General features: G+C 38.0%; 5 protein-coding genes across 6 annotated transcripts; 4 read left to right on the top strand and 1 right to left on the bottom strand.

Annotated features, from left to right (window-relative positions):
* The first annotated feature begins 1,941 nt into the window (after window positions 1-1,941).
* On the top strand, window positions 1,942-3,855 carry LOC111470926 (protein JINGUBANG). Its single transcript, XM_023116578.1, has one exon. The coding sequence runs from the start codon at window positions 2,069-2,071 to the stop codon at window positions 3,485-3,487; it is 1,419 nt and encodes a 472-aa protein (XP_022972346.1). The 5' UTR covers window positions 1,942-2,068; the 3' UTR covers window positions 3,488-3,855.
* A 3,130-nt stretch (window positions 3,856-6,985) lies between these two features.
* LOC111470942 (diphthamide biosynthesis protein 3-like) lies at window positions 6,986-9,310 on the top strand. 2 transcript variants are annotated; one of them, XR_002715141.1, is made up of 3 exons: window positions 6,986-7,406; window positions 8,749-8,882; window positions 8,955-9,087. XR_002715141.1 is itself a non-coding variant. In XM_023116599.1 (2 exons), exon 1 carries the CDS (start codon window positions 7,141-7,143, stop codon window positions 7,396-7,398), a length of 258 nt encoding a protein of 85 aa, XP_022972367.1. In that variant the 5' UTR covers window positions 6,986-7,140; the 3' UTR covers window positions 7,399-7,406; window positions 9,186-9,310. The 2 variants fall into 2 exon arrangements, 1 of the variants encoding a protein (XP_022972367.1); XM_023116599.1 differs by lacking the exons at window positions 8,749-8,882; window positions 8,955-9,087 and adding an exon at window positions 9,186-9,310.
* A 980-nt stretch (window positions 9,311-10,290) lies between these two features.
* On the top strand, window positions 10,291-12,576 carry LOC111470920 (pentatricopeptide repeat-containing protein At2g15630, mitochondrial). The gene has a single exon (XM_023116571.1). It carries the CDS (start codon window positions 10,428-10,430, stop codon window positions 12,339-12,341), a length of 1,914 nt encoding a protein of 637 aa, XP_022972339.1. The 5' UTR covers window positions 10,291-10,427; the 3' UTR covers window positions 12,342-12,576.
* Window positions 12,577-14,282: 1,706 nt separating this feature from the next.
* LOC111470935 (transmembrane protein 45B-like) lies at window positions 14,283-16,278 on the top strand. Its single transcript, XM_023116591.1, has one exon. It carries the CDS (start codon window positions 14,701-14,703, stop codon window positions 15,538-15,540), a length of 840 nt encoding a protein of 279 aa, XP_022972359.1. The 5' UTR covers window positions 14,283-14,700; the 3' UTR covers window positions 15,541-16,278.
* A 551-nt stretch (window positions 16,279-16,829) lies between these two features.
* Window positions 16,830-17,604, bottom strand: LOC111470941. The gene has a single exon (XM_023116598.1). It carries the CDS (start codon window positions 17,394-17,396, stop codon window positions 17,016-17,018), a length of 381 nt encoding a protein of 126 aa, XP_022972366.1. The 5' UTR covers window positions 17,397-17,604; the 3' UTR covers window positions 16,830-17,015.
* Between the last annotated feature and the right edge of the window lie 158 nt (window positions 17,605-17,762).

The raw sequence follows: 17,762 nt of genomic DNA on the forward strand, positions 1-17,762 counted from the left end.
CCTATGATACGTAAGTCCACGTGGAGGGAGTTCATTGGGTACACGGATTACAAGAACACACGTGGCATTCGGTATTATTAAAAATCGAGAATTAATCATTTGTGGAATGTAGCCGGAGATGAGGGGTGACGTGGCAATTTTGCGGCGGCGCGTGGTTGTGGTGGCGTTGACGTTTGGGTTTGGTATTTTTTTTTTTTTTAAGGTAGATAAGAGTCGTGTGTGTTGATGTGGTGGGGGATAAAAGTGAAATTTATGGGTCACCAAACCACCTGACTTCTTAAACTCGTGTATAAACGAGCTTATCGAGTATTCAGGATGAGAATTGAAATAAGAGACGAAAATGAAGAGGGTTTCTCCGTCCATTTTGTCTCGTTTCTGTGGACATCTCTGTTTATGATACGCACGATTCGATTAGATCTGATTTTAGACCGAACCAAAGAAGAACCGACAAAATTTAAATTCAATAATTTTGGTTGACGTGCTAGAATTGAAAAAAAATAAAAAATATTTTAATTAAGAGCAAAAAAATATTTAAAACGCTAAAATATAATTATTAAATTTTAAATTAATAAAACATGTCGACTACTTTAAAATAAAATAAGGAAAAAGTAATTAATAATTGTAATAAATGAACTTTATATAGGCGTGAGTCACGTTTGCTTGAGGGTAATATTTGAAAATTAATTATTATTATTATAAAATTTGAAGTTATCCATTAATTTTGATTTTGAGTTTTAAAATTTTGAATTATATGTGGTGGTCGGAAATATTAGAAAATATTATTTAATTAACCATAAATTTTAATTTATTTTTACTTCAAATTTTGTGTTTTTTTTTAATGCACGTGTAAACGCTTGAATTTGACAAAAACATATAATTTAATGTTTAATTTCATATTTAATTGATTTTTTTAAAGTTGATTACTCGAAATGTTGATGACCGACGTGGGACGTGGGATCTCACGACCATCCCTCTTGTGGGCAAGCGTCCTCGATATTGTCTGCTAAGACTCGTTACATTTCATTGTCAGTTTTACACTGAACTTTTAGAATACATTCAAATTAACTGAAAAATACGTGTCACTAACGTGGTTACACCCATTTTTTTGCGACCGGGCTATCGGATAAGTATTGCTCCAACATTTGTAACATATATTCAACTGTATTTGAAAATTATTTAGGTCAATTCAAATACAATTGGCATATTTTTCAATTAGAAATGGCATCAAGACCATTTCAACGACTTAAAAAGGGTATTTTGAATGGGAGACGGAATCGAAGAACTACGAACAGTAATATCGTAATTGATCAAACTGTACTAGAACATTCACGTAAAGATATATCAATCAGATAAATAATAATTCATTGTCAGTATATATAATTCAACAAATTGATTTATTATCGACACTTTTTTTAAAGTGTTGGATTCTTATCGATTTTAATATTTTAAAAATTACGAGTGGAAACTCGTTATCAAATTGGTAAGAACATCGTAACAACATTAATTTATTTCTTTCTAGAACATATCATAATCAAACAAAGCCGCCTAATTACGCACTAAAAAAGAATTAATATTCAAATCAAATAATTTAAATTATACTAATCCCAATTAGAATCCAAAATTGACCATTGAATGAAAAATTCTCCTGACGCGGATGACCCGACCCGACCCGACCCGAAGGAAAAAGTCAAAAGTCAAACCTAAATCTGAAAACGCTTGTTCCCCACCCCAGAATTAGCGTGTGAAGTTTAAACGCCGTACAAAAAAGAAATAATTAAAAAAGAAATTAAAATCGTGGTCTTTTACTGACCCACCAAATTCATCTGCCCTGTTACCGGCACCATCGGTTAACCGGTTCCTTCAGATAATTATTTCTCTCTCACCACGTGGCATTATTTTATTTTTCTCTAATATTTTTTTTCCCTATATATATTCTTCTCCTCTCTCTCTCTCTCTCCCCGTAGAAGCCCTCGAAATTATTATCGTTGTTAGGTGTATTGAAATTTCGTTAATTCTCTAAAGAAGAATTTTGAAACGATTTCTTGGGGGTTTGATTCTTCGATTCTAGATGAGAGAGGAGCAAGGAAGAGGAGCCATGATGATGGAGCGGCGGAGTGGATTGAATCGGAAGCGATTTGGAGCTTATTTACAGTCCGATCCGGCGATTTTGGCCGGTGACGATGACGATCTCTCTCCCCGGCATAGCAATGCCTCCACTGCAACTAGTCCGGTTTATAACTATGAGAAATCGCCGGCGAGCGGTGAGGCTTCGCCGTACTTGATGTCGCCGTGGAATCAATCTGCTTCGCCGTATTCAAAATCTCCGTGGATCGTTCCGTCGGGGATAAATCTGTACGACGATGGATTCTTCGCTCGGAGTGGACTCGTCGGCTCTCTGGTGCGAGAGGAAGGTCATGTGTATTCGTTAGCGGTAGCAGGGGATTTGTTGTACACTGGATCTGATAGCAAGAACATTCGCGTGTGGAAGAATTTGGAGGAGTACGCTGGATTTAAATCGAACAGTGGTTTGGTGAAGGCGATAATCTTGTACGGAGATAGAATATTCACAGGACATCAAGACGGAAAGATTCGTATATGGAAGGTTTCGTCGAAGAATCCGAAATATCATAGCCGAATCGGAAGCCTGCCGACATTGAAGGAATTCGTCAAAAGCTCGATGAATCCGAAAAATTACGTGAAAGTCCGGCGCAACCGTAACGTCCTCCGTATAAAGCATTTCGACGCCATTTCATCGATGAGTCTGAACGAGGAGTTAGGGCTTTTGTACTCTGGATCTTGGGACAAAACGATGAAGGTCTGGCGAATCGCAGATTCGAAATGCCTCGAATCAATCGCCGCTCACGACGACGCCGTGAACGCCGTCGCATCTGGATTAGAAAGCCTTGTATTCACCGGATCCGCGGATGGAACAGTGAAGGTCTGGCGGAGGGAGTTACAGGGGAAAGGCACAAAGCATTTTCTGGTTCAGGTGTTGTTGAAGCAAGAAAATGCGATAACCGCGTTGGCTGTGAATAAATCATCGGCAGTGTTGTACTGCGGTTCATCAGACGGAGTAGTGAATTATTGGGAGAGCGAGAAGCATTTGTCACACGGCGGCGTCCTCCACGGCCATAAACTGGCTGTACTGTGCTTAGCGACTGCCGGAAACTTGGTGTTCAGTGGATCGGCGGACAAAAACATTTGCGTGTGGCGGAGGGAAGAAAACAGCGGATCTCACACATGTCTCTCAGTTCTAACCGGCCACTCCGGGCCGGTCAAATGCTTAGCCGTTAAGGAAGACGACGAAGAAGAATGTCCATCGCCGCCGAAAGAGGAGGACAATGGCAAAAAGTTATACCGGCGATGGATTGTGTATAGTGGTAGCCTGGACCGGTCGGTGAAGGTGTGGCGCGTGGTAGAGAACGCGTCGGAGCTGCTAAAACTCGCGGACGCGGATAGGCCGTACCTGACCTACAAGAAGCAGTAAAGGCAGAAAAAAGGAGTACCAGGCGTGCCGTTTTGCATGGCGTTTTGGGTAGTTACAGAAAGTCGGATTCCCTGCGGGAAGAGTCTATGGAACTCAAGGCCTCTACACCAATGCAATCCCGCCACGTGTTGGGAGAGGGGGTTGCAGGTGAGTCTACAAAAACGTGCTTGGATTGCAAATAGAGAGTTTGTTAGGGGTGGGGGTTTGTGAATACCGAATTTTTCAGGTATGAAAAGGAAAGTTTGGATTTAATATTCTGTTTTGTTGTGTCTTTCTTTTTGTAGATAAATTTTAGGCCACATATTCATACAGATGTTTGTAGTTTACCCTAGCTTATATATAAAGCTGTAATATTCTCTCACTTTTTTTTTTTTTTTTTTTTACCTTTTTCTTTACATATTATTACCATTTTAAATCTTATTTTTTCGTCGAGGGAATATTAATTTTAAACGCTAAATTACACGTTTGGGTCTATTTTAAAAAATTATGTACAAATTTTGGGCGTATTGACGTGTCAATATGAACATATATTAAAATTATATCAATTTGGTACCAATAATATATGAGCCGTTTTTTTAAAAAAAATTTGGAACAAAAAACATACTAATTTACGAACCAATTAGGTTTACAAGAAAATCTAGAAATTGATCACGGATCCAATTTGAGTACCTCTATAGGATAGACCACAACAGAAAACTGAATAGTAAGCAAATAATTGAGTTCCATAGTTCCTCATATAAAGTTACCGACTTAATTCAGTAGTTCCTTATATAAAGTTAGTAGTTCCTCATATAAAGTTATTAACCGAGAATTCAGTAGTTCCTCATAAAATTATTGACTTTAGAGATATAGTAATATGGGGAAATATCTGATTGGGGAGGAAGATTAGAATTAGAGATGGATCGAAAAGCAAGGATATGGGCTCGTGAGTAGGAAACAGAACATATCTATTCTAGTTCTATTATCTAAGAGAAATTCTCGAGAATGTTTGCTACCCTGAAATTTTTTTGTCTTTCCTGAATGATAAGGAGAAACAAAAATGGATCAAAAGAAAATGCCATTTTAGAGTTTTATCAACAATTTTCTTCGTGTAGGTGGAGATTCCGTATTTTCTGAATCCTTATGTAAGGAATTACAAAAGAAATTCTTTCAACAAAGATGTGAATTAGGAAGGATTGGTCTACGAAATCGAAATCTGAACCAGAGACTTAATCTTGATATACATGAGAACCATACATTTTGGTTACTGCGAGATATACCGATCATTTGATTGGACTGAGATTTGGAATGGGTACACTTGACGATATGAATCATTTGAAAAATAAACAGATTTGTTCTGTCGCCGACTAAATTGTTTCAACCACTAGAGAACCAGAAGCATCCCTTGTTTCAAAAAGAGGATCGGTTATTCCCATTTCATTTGATAGTCAAAGGAAAATTGAAAGCTAAGCCGTGGTAATTCTAAGGATTTCCAAGGGAAAAAATAAACATGTCTCTTACGTTACTCGAAATATGTGGAAGTATTGACATAATTTCATCGAGTCATTTGGCCTAAATGCTACATGAAAAACATAAGCCAGTTCCCATGAAAAACATAAGCCAGTTGAAGGAACGGAAAGACCTAGAATATAGAAGATCATAACAGAAGTGATTTTACGGATTTAGATTCTTATATAACCACAAGAATAAGATATACAAATCATAAACTAAAATTCGTCATTATACTATGAATTTTAATAATAAACTATGATAACAATTCACCAATAAAAAAAAATTACTTAATTATTGTTTATACGATTTTTTAAATTTATTATTATTATTGAATCAATTTAGATACAAACTATTTTTAAATGATTAAAATTTGTATCTATTTAGTTTTTTTGAATTTATAAATTTAATCGTTAAACTATCAAATTTATAAGAATTCACAGATATACACAAGGAAGAAAGTTTAAGGAAAAGTTCATATCAATTTCACCATTTTCTTTGGTAGTGGTTTCTCATGATGCAATTTTCCCTAATATATTTAAACCTAATTAAAAAAAAATGGTGAGAAATGTTAATTTGAGACGAAATGATGCAATGTTTACTCGTCTCCTACATCGCGATAGGGGCAATTTCTGCACCGTCGTCACAAAAACAGAGAGATCGAACATAAATTCGTCACAAAAACATCTTCAGATTTACATTACAAACTCAAAAATCTCGCCAGTAACGGCCTCACATTCACATCACCAAACAACAAACCGATCGTTAAGCAAGAAAATAGTGGATTCCGAAAGAATCACCTCTTTCCGATCATCGATTGCTCTGGTCTGTTTCGTAGCCTCCTCGATCGATTTCTCCCGGCGATCTGTCGTTGATTCGTCTCTGAGCTTCGGGAAGAACCGTCTGGAAGAGCCTGCGAATCGATCGCGGAACTTGGCGAGCTCGCTTATGCACATATCTACGGTAGGCGAAATCTTCATATAGAAAGTGATTTGTGAAGAGAAGAAAAGGAGATTTGGTTTGGGGAATGAATGCGAGAGAGGAATCAGTTAGGGTTTATAAGGAGAGCGATGAGATGGCGATTTGGGGAAGTTTGAAGTCTGTGTGTGTATGTGTGTGAGGGCGGGAAGAGACGAGAGGCGCACGCAGTTCTGTTTGGGCACACGGTTTGCGCCCATTATGGTTGGCCCAATGGATATTCTTAATATCCATTTTTCATTTGGAAATGGTTTCTTTTTCAAAACACTTAACTTCAATTCATTGTTTTCTAAATGAAAAATTCAAACAATTGAAACTATGGGTGTCTTGCAATCGTGTCGATATATTATGGTGGGATAATTTCGTGAGCGATCTCTTTGAGCAGGTGTTAGTGATCGTGTGGTTTGACTTTTAGTGCCCTAGATGTCTCGTGGTTCCTTACTATAATTGTCTTTGGTTTAGTGGTAATATTCTCGATCATTCTATGATAGCTTGATTTGTTGTGTGTGATTGCATTAGTTGTCGGTATTTTGTTGTTCTTAATGCTTGTATTCTTTGTAATAGTGGGGTTGAGTCACTAGGATATCTAAGGACGTGCTCTTATGGGGTGGCTCTTTGTAAGAGCTCAAGCCCATTGTTAGTAGATATTATCTTTCTTGGGCTTTTCCTTCCGGAAATCCCTAGGGTGAGGTTTCCACGCTCTTACTCTTATAAGGAATGTTTCGTTTCCTTTTCAATCAATATGAGATCTCACAATCTACCCCCTTGGAGGTCAGAGTTTTCGCTGGCACACCGTGTGGTGCTTGACCCTGATACAATTTATAAGCGCTCAAGCCCATCGCGGACAAATATTGTCTTTTTTGAACTTTCCCTTATGTGTTTCCGTTCAATGTTTTAAAACCCGTCTACTATGATAAGAGATTTCTACTGAATGGGAGAGAATCTTCCCATAATTATAACATTTAATTAAACTAATTAAATTTTATAATTTTTTTAATTAGAAAAAAAGAAAGAATAAATTTAACGCGGGTTACGATTACAGCCTAAATTGGACGCGGTCTTCCGATATTCAGAGTCCAGACAAACCCAAAGCCCTCGCTCTTCCTCAATCCTCTTCGTCTTCCTCCGAACTCGGCGGTTGAAGACTCGCCGTCGCCCTCAAATCGGCCGAATCCGCCGGAGCAACGATGTCGTACGACGACGTGGAGATTGAAGACATGGAGTGGAATGAGGAACTGCAGGCCTTCACGTACCCATGCCCTTGCGGCGACTTGTTCCAGATTACGAAGGAGGATCTTAAGCTCGGTGAAGAGATTGCTCGGTGCCCTAGCTGTTCTCTTTACATCACAGTTATCTACAACATGGAAGATTTTCTCGGAGACTCTGATCACAAGAATAACAAAGGACTTCAGCCCTCCAAGCAACAGCCTATCGTTGTCGCTTGAGAATTAAGGTAATTAACCGATCGAAACTTCAGACTTGTTTATTGTCGCCGGTATGTCTTGATGCAATCGTTTTGGCGGTTCGTTTTAGGTTACCTTGTTCATACGTCCATATTCTGATATGCCTTTTGAATTTTAGAATATGATGCTTCCTCTCCAGCCTTCTGGAGGATGATTTCATTTGTTTAGTTATATAGCGTGATAAAATTTCCAACTTCTTTGTCTCCTCTTCCCTGCTATAAAATTGTTCAGAGATAAATTTGTGAAAATGAATACTTCTTCTGAAAGCATCATGCTATTGTGTTTGTGTTTCGCTCGTCTAGTCTTAAAGATTAACCATGTAAGGACATCATTTTGATCATTTTTGGTACACTATATTGAAGGCCTCATCATTTTCTCGATTTAACTTCTCTAACTAGAAGGTAGAAAGATGGAGGAAGTAGCTCTGGATGAATCTAAAACGCACACAATAAGATATCTTATCCCAGAAGCTCAGTAATTAGTTTGTAACCAAATGTGATTGGAGTAGACTTCGATTTTGGGATTGAGAAAAGAGAATATGTTTTGCTAGTCCCCCAGGAGGACGATTTCAATTGGCTAGTTATATGGCTTAGTTCAATAGCTATGATCAGTTCATTACTCCGGAGAGACCTTAGCTTCAGTGGAAAACCTGCGACGATGTTCTTTGTGTTGTGTTGTCTACCGTATCAATTTTCTGAAGTCATGATCATATATGGAAAGGGTAGCGCTGTCACTACGACCTGCCCGTTGTACACACTGCCTGGAATCGTCAAAAAAATGGAATGGGAAGCTCTGGCAGTTCTTCAAACGTTTTTCCTTTTAGTAATTTGAATTTATTACCTCTGTTTTCTGGGTTGTTTCACTTGGCCCTTCTTTTTACTTATCAAATGGAGCAATGTTTAGAGATGATTTCCTGAAAATGTATATTTTCCTAAGAGTTATACTTAATTGTGCGTGTTTTTGTTCGTCTACCGGTGACCATCTTAGGAAGTCTTTTTGGTCATTGTTCATATACCGTTTCTTATGCTTGTTTCCTTAGCAAAAAGATATATTGTTTTTATAGGTTCATCTTTTTTCACTCAACTTCTCCGACTTCGAGATTGAAAAATGGAGGAAGTAGGTCTGTTTGAATCTAGACCACTTTTAAGAATATATCTAGTCTTCTGGGTCGACCATAAATATGTCATCAGTGCAAGTCTCTAATTTTGTAGCAGAGAGATGCGCTCTAAAATCCATCATTTCATAGTTGGAATGGTCTTCTAATATCTTTAGTTTCTTCTTCAACACAGAAATTATATTCTCTTAGCTTTATATGGATGCTACCTTTTGCAGAGTACTCGAATGTGAATCACGGTGTAAACAGCTACACGTTGTTGCAGATGAAATTTTGTCATCCATTGTTGTTAATTCGGAGACGTTCTGTCGCCATTATAGTTTGTTCTTTTTCTTTTGTTTTCTTCCCCGCCCCAGAATTGATCTAGCAAATAGAGGAAAGTAGAGCTGCAGGCGAAAAAACGCATCAAAGTACTATTTTTGTTCCTTGAAAAAGTAATTTATAGATTCTTGATCTGTGCACAATCTAATGTTAATAAGTGGTGATTTCCTTGGTCGAACTTTCAGACATAGAATGGATGAAAAGCTCTAATGATCTAAATCTTTTGCTGTTCCTCATTTTTAGTTCTTCTACTTTGTGTATGGAAATTTCAGGATAATGACTTGTTTATTAGATTGTATTATGGATTGATCAAAGTGTGTGAAGTTATGTTCAGATGCTGGAAGCAATTCAAGGTGCATAGGTTTACTTTCCTTCCTGAAAATTGAAGAACACTGCGAATGCTGCAAAAGCAGAATGATTTTGAGCTGAAAAACAGCCTTTTCTTTGAACTCTTGAAGAATATGTTTTTCTTGTTAGGTTGAATGGCTCAATGACCTGACCTAGGGTCACGACCTCATGTATTTATAGATGTGTATAATGAAGATTACATTCTAAATCATAGATTTGTTAACAAACTATGAAATCATAGATTTGGTAACAAAACTATGAAATCATAGATTTGGTAACAAACCAAATAACTATGAAATCATATATTTGGTAACAAACCAGTAAATCATAATTTGGTAACAAACTACTAAATCATAGATTTGGTAACAATCTAGTAAATCACTAGATTATCTTACTATACATAAATATGATTTACTCTACGTTTAACATTTCTTTGATTTTTTTTTTTTTAAATTTACGTGATAATAAAATTTGAATTTCTATCTTACGTCGAAGTTCTTGATTGCTTAGACATCCGTAAGCGAGGCTTATTTAGGTTGTGTTACAAATGCCTTAGCTAAACCTATTGATGGTCAACGTGAATTTCAGCTTCTGCCTTTTGGTTAATTGAATCCACCATTTCTGTTATTATTTCGAGACGTTTTGTATACGAGCCTCTTCAAATAGGACTTTGTTATTGATTCTATGATTCCTAAAAAGCTCACCGATAAAACTAGATACAATGTCTCAACTTGATCATTTAAGAAACATTAATATCAAAACATATATTTTCTCTAATATCATTTCTTTTTTCAATTTCATTCTATCATATTATTTATTCTTTTGGAATTCAAATTTTAGTATCCTAAATAAAATGATTACTCTATTTAAAAAAAAAAAATTAATTTTTATATTTTTTTTAGGGCACTAAATAAATTGTTTTTAAAAAAAAAAAAATTGAGTATCTTATGAGTTTTTATATTTTTTTAGTGTGCTAAATAAATAAGATTACCCTATTCTTTTTAAAAAAATATATTTTTTGAAAATATTGAACAAACCTATAAATATTTACTATAAATACACTATTTCTGGAAAGAAAGCTTCCATAGCCATAGCTCATCATCTTCGCCGAGAAAACGAGCAGGAAAGCTTCCACCTTTTTCCAGTTTCTTCCTTTCAGTCTCAGCCAATAAACTACTGAAGAAGACGCTCTTAGCTCAGGTAAATTTCTCTCCATTTTCCTTCGACTATGAATCGTTACAAAATTCTGAAGCTTTCTTCGTTGAAGTTCCAAGCAACCACTAATTCCCAATCCTTCGCACTTTTCTCTTCGATTTCTCCCCAAAAAACACCACCAGAATCTCAATTTCCATCTTCCAATTCAACCAAAAAAGCCAATTCGACTCTAACCCAGAATTCTCTCGAGAAATTCGCCCGGTCCTCTCAGTGGCATTTCATCAAACAGGTTGAATCCACTCTGACTCCGTCGCTTATTTCCGAAACCCTTCAAAATCTTCACGATTCTCCACAAATTGTTCTGGAATTGTTGAACCATTTACAACATGGATTACTTGATTCTCAAACCCATTGCCTTGCCATTGTCATTGTTGCTCGTCTTCCATCTCCCAAACCCACTTTACAGCTTCTAAAACAAGCTGTTGGGTGTGGCACTAATTCAGTTAAGGAGATTTTTGAATTGTTAGCGGCTTCTCGTGATCAATTGGGTGTTAAAAGCAGTATTGTTTTTGATTACTTGATTAAGTCCTGTTGCGAATTGAATAGGGCAGATGAAGCTTTCGAGTGTTTTTACATGATGAAGGAAAAGGGTGTTGCACCCAAGATTGAGACCTGCAATGATTTGCTGAGTTTGTTTCTTAAGTTGAACAGAACTGAAACAGCTTGGGTTTTGTATGCTGAGATGTTTAGATTGAGGATAAAATCTAGCGTTTATACATTTAACATAATGATCAATGTTCTATGCAAGGAGGGGAAGTTGAAGAAGGCTAAGGATTTTATTGGGCATATGGAATGCTTAGGGGTTAAACCGAATGTTGTTACGTATAATACGATTGTTCATGGATATTGTTCGAGAGGGAGAGTTGAAGGGGCTGATGCTATTTTGAGTACTATGAAAAGGAAAAATATTCGACCTGATTCTTACACATATGGCTCTCTAATCAGCGGGATGTGCAAGCAAGGACGACTCGAAGAAGCGTCGAAGATTTTTGAAGAAATGGTACAAAATGGGTTACTTCCTAGTGCTGTAACTTATAATACTTTGATTGATGGATTTTGCAATAAGGGTAATTTGGATATGGCCTTTGGTTATAAGGATGAAATGATGAAGAAGGGCATAATGCCGACTGTATCAACGTATAACTTGTTGATTCATGCATTGTTTATGGAGCAAAAATATGATGAAGCTGAAGGTATGATCAAGGAAATTCACGAGAAAGGTATTGCTCCCGATGCTATTACGTATAATATCTTGATCAATGGGTATTGTAGATGTGGAAATGCAAAGAAAGCATTTCGTCTGCACGACGAAATGTTGGCGAGTGGCATTCGGCCAACGAAAGTGACATACACATCACTAATTCATGTTTTGAGCAAAAAGAACAGAATGAAGGATGCAGATGATTTGTTTAAAAAGATCACAAGTAAAGGTATGTTGCCCGATGTCATTATGTTTAATGCTTTGATTGATGGTCATTGCTCGAACGGTAATGTGGAGCGTGCATTTGAGCTTCTGAAAGATATGGATAGGATGAAGGTTTGTCCCGATGAAGTGACTTTCAATACAATAATGCAAGGACGTTGTAGGGAAGGAAAAGTCGAAGAAGCCCGTGAACTTTTCGATGAGATGAAGAGAAGAGGAATTAAGCCCGACCATGTTAGCTTCAATACACTGATAAGTGGTTATAGTCGACGAGGCGACGTAAAGGATGCTTTCAGAGTACGGGATGAGATGCTCGATAAAGGATTCAATCCTACTCTTCTAACTTATAACGCCCTTATACAAGGGTTATTTAAGAACCAAGAAGGTCATCATGCTGAAGAGCTTCTCAAAGAAATGGTAAGTAAAGGTATAACACCTGATGATAGCACTTATTTCTCATTGATTGAAGGTATTACTAAAGTTAATAGTCCTGTTGAAACTTAGAACACATAAGAGTATTTATTTGGTAGAGATTTTCATAGATCACCTGCATGTAAACCTTCATGTTTAGAATGTTGTTTTGAGTTATATATTGCAAGAGTCTCTGACATACTTAGCTGAGACATAGATATCAGTTGATTGTAAAACTGAAGAATCTGTTCATTATTAGTAGCCAAAAGAGTTGCTCTCATTTACTGAAGTTTCTGCTCATACCCTCTTGAACAAGATGAAATTCCTATATGTTTCACATAGTATTGTCCCCTTGAACAACTTGGTGTACAAGGACAAGTTTCTCTAGTTTCTACGGATTCCAAATCATTATAAGATGTGATGTTCTAATGGTAAAAAGACAATCCTTGAAGCAGAATTAGTGTGAGATCCCATATTGGTTGGAGAGGGGAACGAAACATTCCTTATAAGGGTGTGGAAACCTCTCCCTAGCTAGCAGACACGTTTTAAAACCTTGAGGAGAAGCCTAGAAGGGAAAACTCAAAGAGGACAATATCTGCTAGCGGTGGACTTGGCTGTTACAAATGGTATCAGAGCTAGACATTTGGCGGTGTGCCAGCGAGGACGCTGGACCCCAAAGGGGGGTGGATTGTGAGATCCCACATTGGTTGGAGAGGGGAACGAAACATTACTTATAAAGGCGTGGAAACCTCTCCTTAACATATGCGTTTTAAAACCTTGAGGAGAAGTCAAATAGGAAAAGCCCAAGAGGACAATATCTGCTAGCGGTAAACTTGGGCTGTTACAATCAGACATTCAATGTCAGTTGTTCCTTTGATACCTCTCATCCTCAGCTAAGGCTAAAACCTCAAGCAGAATCCAAAGGGAAACTATCTACCCTTATCTCTTTCCCATCGACGGTGCAGTCTCTACTATAATTCAAAGACAAGACCGTTAGTCTTTCTTCCTGTATAGTCATCAAAAGTTAGAGACATGGATCATTACAATTGTGGCTCATCTTGGTTCGAGTGAGCAGGACGTCTCATCTTTTACTATATCATCGGTCGAATTAGAACAATAAAGGAAGGGATGAGATAAGATTACGAAAGGCTTTATTACAGATTCGAAATGGGCATTCAATGTTGGGTCATTCTAGGCGGTCCTTTCACGGTTTTTCCTGTTAGTCTGAAACAAAAGTTTTCCCCCACTTGGCTTTTTGATGTCTACTTTCTTTATATATAGAGCCAATAAGCATCTAGGAAGGCATGCACTAAATCTTTACCATTTATACAATCTGCTTCGTTTATTGCTTGCTTTCGCTATCACTATTTTCATTGGTTTGCCCACTAAACTCCTTGCAACTTCTGAGTACTCTAATGCTTAAATTGTGAGCCACATCAATCATGTAAGTACTTTTAAATATGATTCTTATTTACATTTCTAAGCTTTCGTTGAACGTGGACTAATGGGTGCTACCCATTATGTCTCACTTAATTTTAACTTTTTTCCTTCTTTGGTGGTTTCTGGAGTTTTTATTGTAACTCCATTTGTAACCATTTAGGCTCGTTTTGGATGGATGACATATGTCCATCTAATACTACGAGTTCATATTCTTCTTCTTTTACTTATTATTTGAATATTTGTGAGCGTTTGGATTAGGTTTGTGAGATCCCACATCGGTTGGAGAGGAGAACGAATCATTCGTTATAAGGTGTGGAAACCTCTCCTTAGTAGACACGTTTTAAAATCGTGAGGCTGATGGTAATAAATAATGAACTAAAGTGGACAATATCTGCTATTGATGAGCTTAGGCTATTATAAATGGTATCAGAGCTATTGTGCCCCTAAGGGAGGTGGATTGTGAGATCTCATATCGGTTGGAGAGGAAAGCGAAACATTTCTTATAAGGGTGTGGAAATTTCTCCCTAGCAGACGTGTTTTAAAACCGTGAGGCTGATGAGATACGTAACGGGCTAAAGCGGACAATATCTGCTAGCAGTGGGCTTGAGCTATTACAAGCTTGCACGTATTTTAAGTAATCTCTCAAGACCATCATCTGATCTTGTTACATTCTATTGTCAAAAACTCGTGGAATACTAAATATAGGTAGGTGGTCGCATGGGAATGAACCCGGGTTTTAACCCAAGGTAAGATTAACCATTGCAAAATCTTGTTTTAGTTCATTTTCTACATTTTGCATCTAAGAATTGAACTGATCCATCACCCATCCAAATTTTGAAGCTCCTTTATCAACTTATCAACTTTTGGCAATAACTTTTGTAGTGGAAGCACATACATTATGCACCAAGCACTTGCGTGAACGACCATCATGCATTATTAGGTTGTATCTATAAGATTGCCCTGGCTTTTGGATGAACTTGGTAAGCTATAGGTCTTGAAAACAGAGGTTTCAATGGGGCAATTTGTTCCTCACATAGCTTCTGGTTTTGTATTCACTCTTCTTGGCCTCTGGCATACCGTGAATACAATCAAAGCCTACAATCTTGGATGCGGCTCAAACTTTAAAGTAAAATTTTGGTACCCTCTCGATCGGCCCCATTCCAATCTCAAGTACTTAGAGCTCATTCTCGTGTTCTCTTTTTCGGTCCTTGGAATTTTTGGACAATTTTGGGACTACCCTTTCGTTCACTTGTCTTTCAATGTCATCAACTTTGAGCACGCAACGATGTTCCTGCACCTTGCAGTATTTTCGGGGTTTGCCCTCTACAACGAGCTGAACCGTTCGTCGAACTTATTGTCTGGGGTTGAGGGTGTCTTTGCAGCCTGTGTCTTTAGTCAAGAACTGTTCTTGCTTCATTTCCACTCGGCTGACCATAATGGCATTGAAGGCCATTACCATTGGCTCTTGCAGCTCATTGTGTTTGCATCGCTCGGGTCGGTAATAGTAGCTGCTTGTTGTCCTACCTGCTTTCCAGCAGCCCTTGTTCTTTCGTTATTGGTTGTTTTGCAAGGGTGTTGGTTCATGAACATGGGGTTCATGCTATGGGTTTCAAACTTAGTTCCTAAGGGCTGCAGCATGAGGATTGTGGAGAACGGTAAAGACGAAATGATGCTCGGAGCAGTCATTTGTGACTCCAAGGAAGCTGATATGAGGGCACGAGCGCTCGCTAACCTGCAATTCAGTTGGATACTAGCAGGAATTCTCATATTTACTGGATTTATAAGCCTCAAATGTACAAAATCTGAAACTTGCACCCCAAAGATCCAGCTATCGGACTACGAGCAGCTTTGAGAAGCGTGAAAGATGTCTAGAACGGTCATGAATGAGGTGAATCAATTGGTCAAAATGGTCGAGACAATATCCTATAAAGACTAAAAAGGCTGTGATATCGCTGTTGTTAAAATCATCAATCAGAATAAATACATCTATAACTTATGAATGTTTTGCAGACTGAAACTTGCTACTGAAGTCGACTTCCAGGATGAACCCGATTCTGTAAGAATCACACATGAAGAACTGATCCAATCCTGCAGATGCGAGCGTTATTGAAACACGCTCGAAACCCGATTCAATTGGAATCCCACACGAATAAAAAGATCCTTCCCTTTAAGGCCCTACTTTTCATCTCTTTTACTGTTTGATATTCTAGCATTTATGGTATGAAAGAACTTTTCTTACTGATATTCTCTGCATGATTCCTACAAAGAACACACCGCTGCTGATACAACACAACACGAAGAATGTATTCGAACACGGTCCATAGTGTTGACTCTCCCATGTAAATGGATTTTAACCTCCCAGATGAAAGAGGAGGTGATTTGGGGTGGGAGAAGAACAAAGAACATACAAAAGAAAGTATCGGAAGAGAACCCTCTAGAGGGATCGAGGGTCGACAACCATTTCACCAGCAGAGCTTCATTACGTGAACTGAAGCTCCCTATGGCTAGGCCACCCGACTCCACTAGCTTAACTACTACCTCCCACTTAACATGATTAGGAATCACTACAACGGCAGTAAGATTCAGATTACCTTATTGATCGAATATCTCAAGACAAGAATATTTGGTTGAGACTCAATCACTCCACAAGCTTGAATGATTCTAGACATGTCATCTAAACTATATAGAATTGCAAAGAAACTTAACCCTTCGATAAGAAAAGGTAAGAACACTTGACCCTAATGATAAGAAATCACTCCATGGGAAAGCAAAATTTAGATCACATTATTGATCAAATATCTCAAGACAAGAACATGGTTGAGACTCGAATCCCTCCACAAGCAAGCTTGATCATGTCAAGCTTGAATGATTCTAAACATGCAACTTAAACTACGTAGAATCACAAAGAAATTTAGTCTTTAGCTAACGAAAGGTAAGAACACTCGGCCTTGATGATAAGAAATCATTCCAAGGGAAAGTAAAATTCATATCATCTTGTTGATCAAATATCTCAAAGGCTCAGAATACTTGTTTGAGATTCAGATCACTCTACAAGGTCAATCATGTCAAGCTTGAATGATTCTAACCTAAAAACCGGTCGATCTCTAGAAGAATATGCATTTTCCTCCCATCCAAACAGAAGAACAACATACTACATTGCCATTCTTTCGAAAGCAGAAAGGGAGAAAGAGAAAGAGGCCAAATGAATTTTGTCGATAGTTTTGACTGATAGAAACAATTGAGTTATAAGTAGTAAAAGTAACAGATTAACTTACAAATTCTGATTGATTCAACAATATCACCATTAACATTATAGCACCTTCTCACTCACTCTGCCTCCTCCACAGATGCCTCAATCCTGAGAAGAACAAACCCCACCGCCACTCCAACAAGAACAAGCCCATTGATAATGGCGGCGATCCTGAAAATCTCACCGGCGGCATTACAGGTAGAAGAGAGAGCCCCACCGCCGTTTTTGCCTTTTCCCTTTGATGGGTATTTCAAAGAACTCACAATGTTAGCAAATGACTGATCGGCACAAACGGGAAGGCCCAAGGAGAAGATATTGTTGTGAGCTTTCAAGCCACCAAAGGAGTTGAGGCCAGTGATGTAATGGACATTGGTGTTCCTCTGCCGCCTAGAGCCGGCGGCGATGGGGGCGGCGGTGGATATGGCCGGCGAGAGGGTAGCGGAGGCTGTAGCCGCCATTGATTGATGCCTGAAAGAAGAGGAAGAGTGAAATTAAGTGAAAACCCAGATGGGAAAAAGGGATTTGGGGAAAGAAAAGAAGGGATCGAAACCTGTGTGGAAGAGAAATTGGGGGAATTTGGGTGAGAGATATTGAAGAAGAAGATGGTGAGAGGGATATGGATAAGGTAAGAGGCGTATGAGTGGTTCATAAACAGATTAGAAATGCCAATGATTTTTGAAACCTTTGAATATTAGCCAACGAAAAGGGTTCATTTCTTCAATCTTGTATGATATTACATTAGTAGGGGATACTATAAACATAAGCTTTAATTTGTTTGATCCGAAAGCTTCTAATTTCCATCAATATTTTCATCCCATACGTTC

This window comes from Cucurbita maxima, unplaced genomic scaffold, assembly GCF_002738345.1.
Source record: "Cucurbita maxima cultivar Rimu unplaced genomic scaffold, Cmax_1.0 Cma_Scf00048, whole genome shotgun sequence".
Taxonomy (NCBI): domain Eukaryota; kingdom Viridiplantae; phylum Streptophyta; class Magnoliopsida; order Cucurbitales; family Cucurbitaceae; genus Cucurbita; species Cucurbita maxima.

Excerpts from the sequence above, each read along its gene's own strand:
- LOC111470926 (XM_023116578.1), top strand. The coding sequence starts at position 2,069 with ATGAGAGAGGAGCAAGGAAGAGGAGCCATGATGATGGAGCGGCGGAGT.
- LOC111470942 (XM_023116599.1), top strand. The coding sequence starts at position 7,141 with ATGTCGTACGACGACGTGGAGATTGAAGACATGGAGTGGAATGAGGAA.
- LOC111470920 (XM_023116571.1), top strand. The coding sequence starts at position 10,428 with ATGAATCGTTACAAAATTCTGAAGCTTTCTTCGTTGAAGTTCCAAGCA.
- LOC111470935 (XM_023116591.1), top strand. The coding sequence starts at position 14,701 with ATGGGGCAATTTGTTCCTCACATAGCTTCTGGTTTTGTATTCACTCTT.
- LOC111470941 (XM_023116598.1), bottom strand. The coding sequence starts at position 17,396 with ATGGCGGCTACAGCCTCCGCTACCCTCTCGCCGGCCATATCCACCGCC.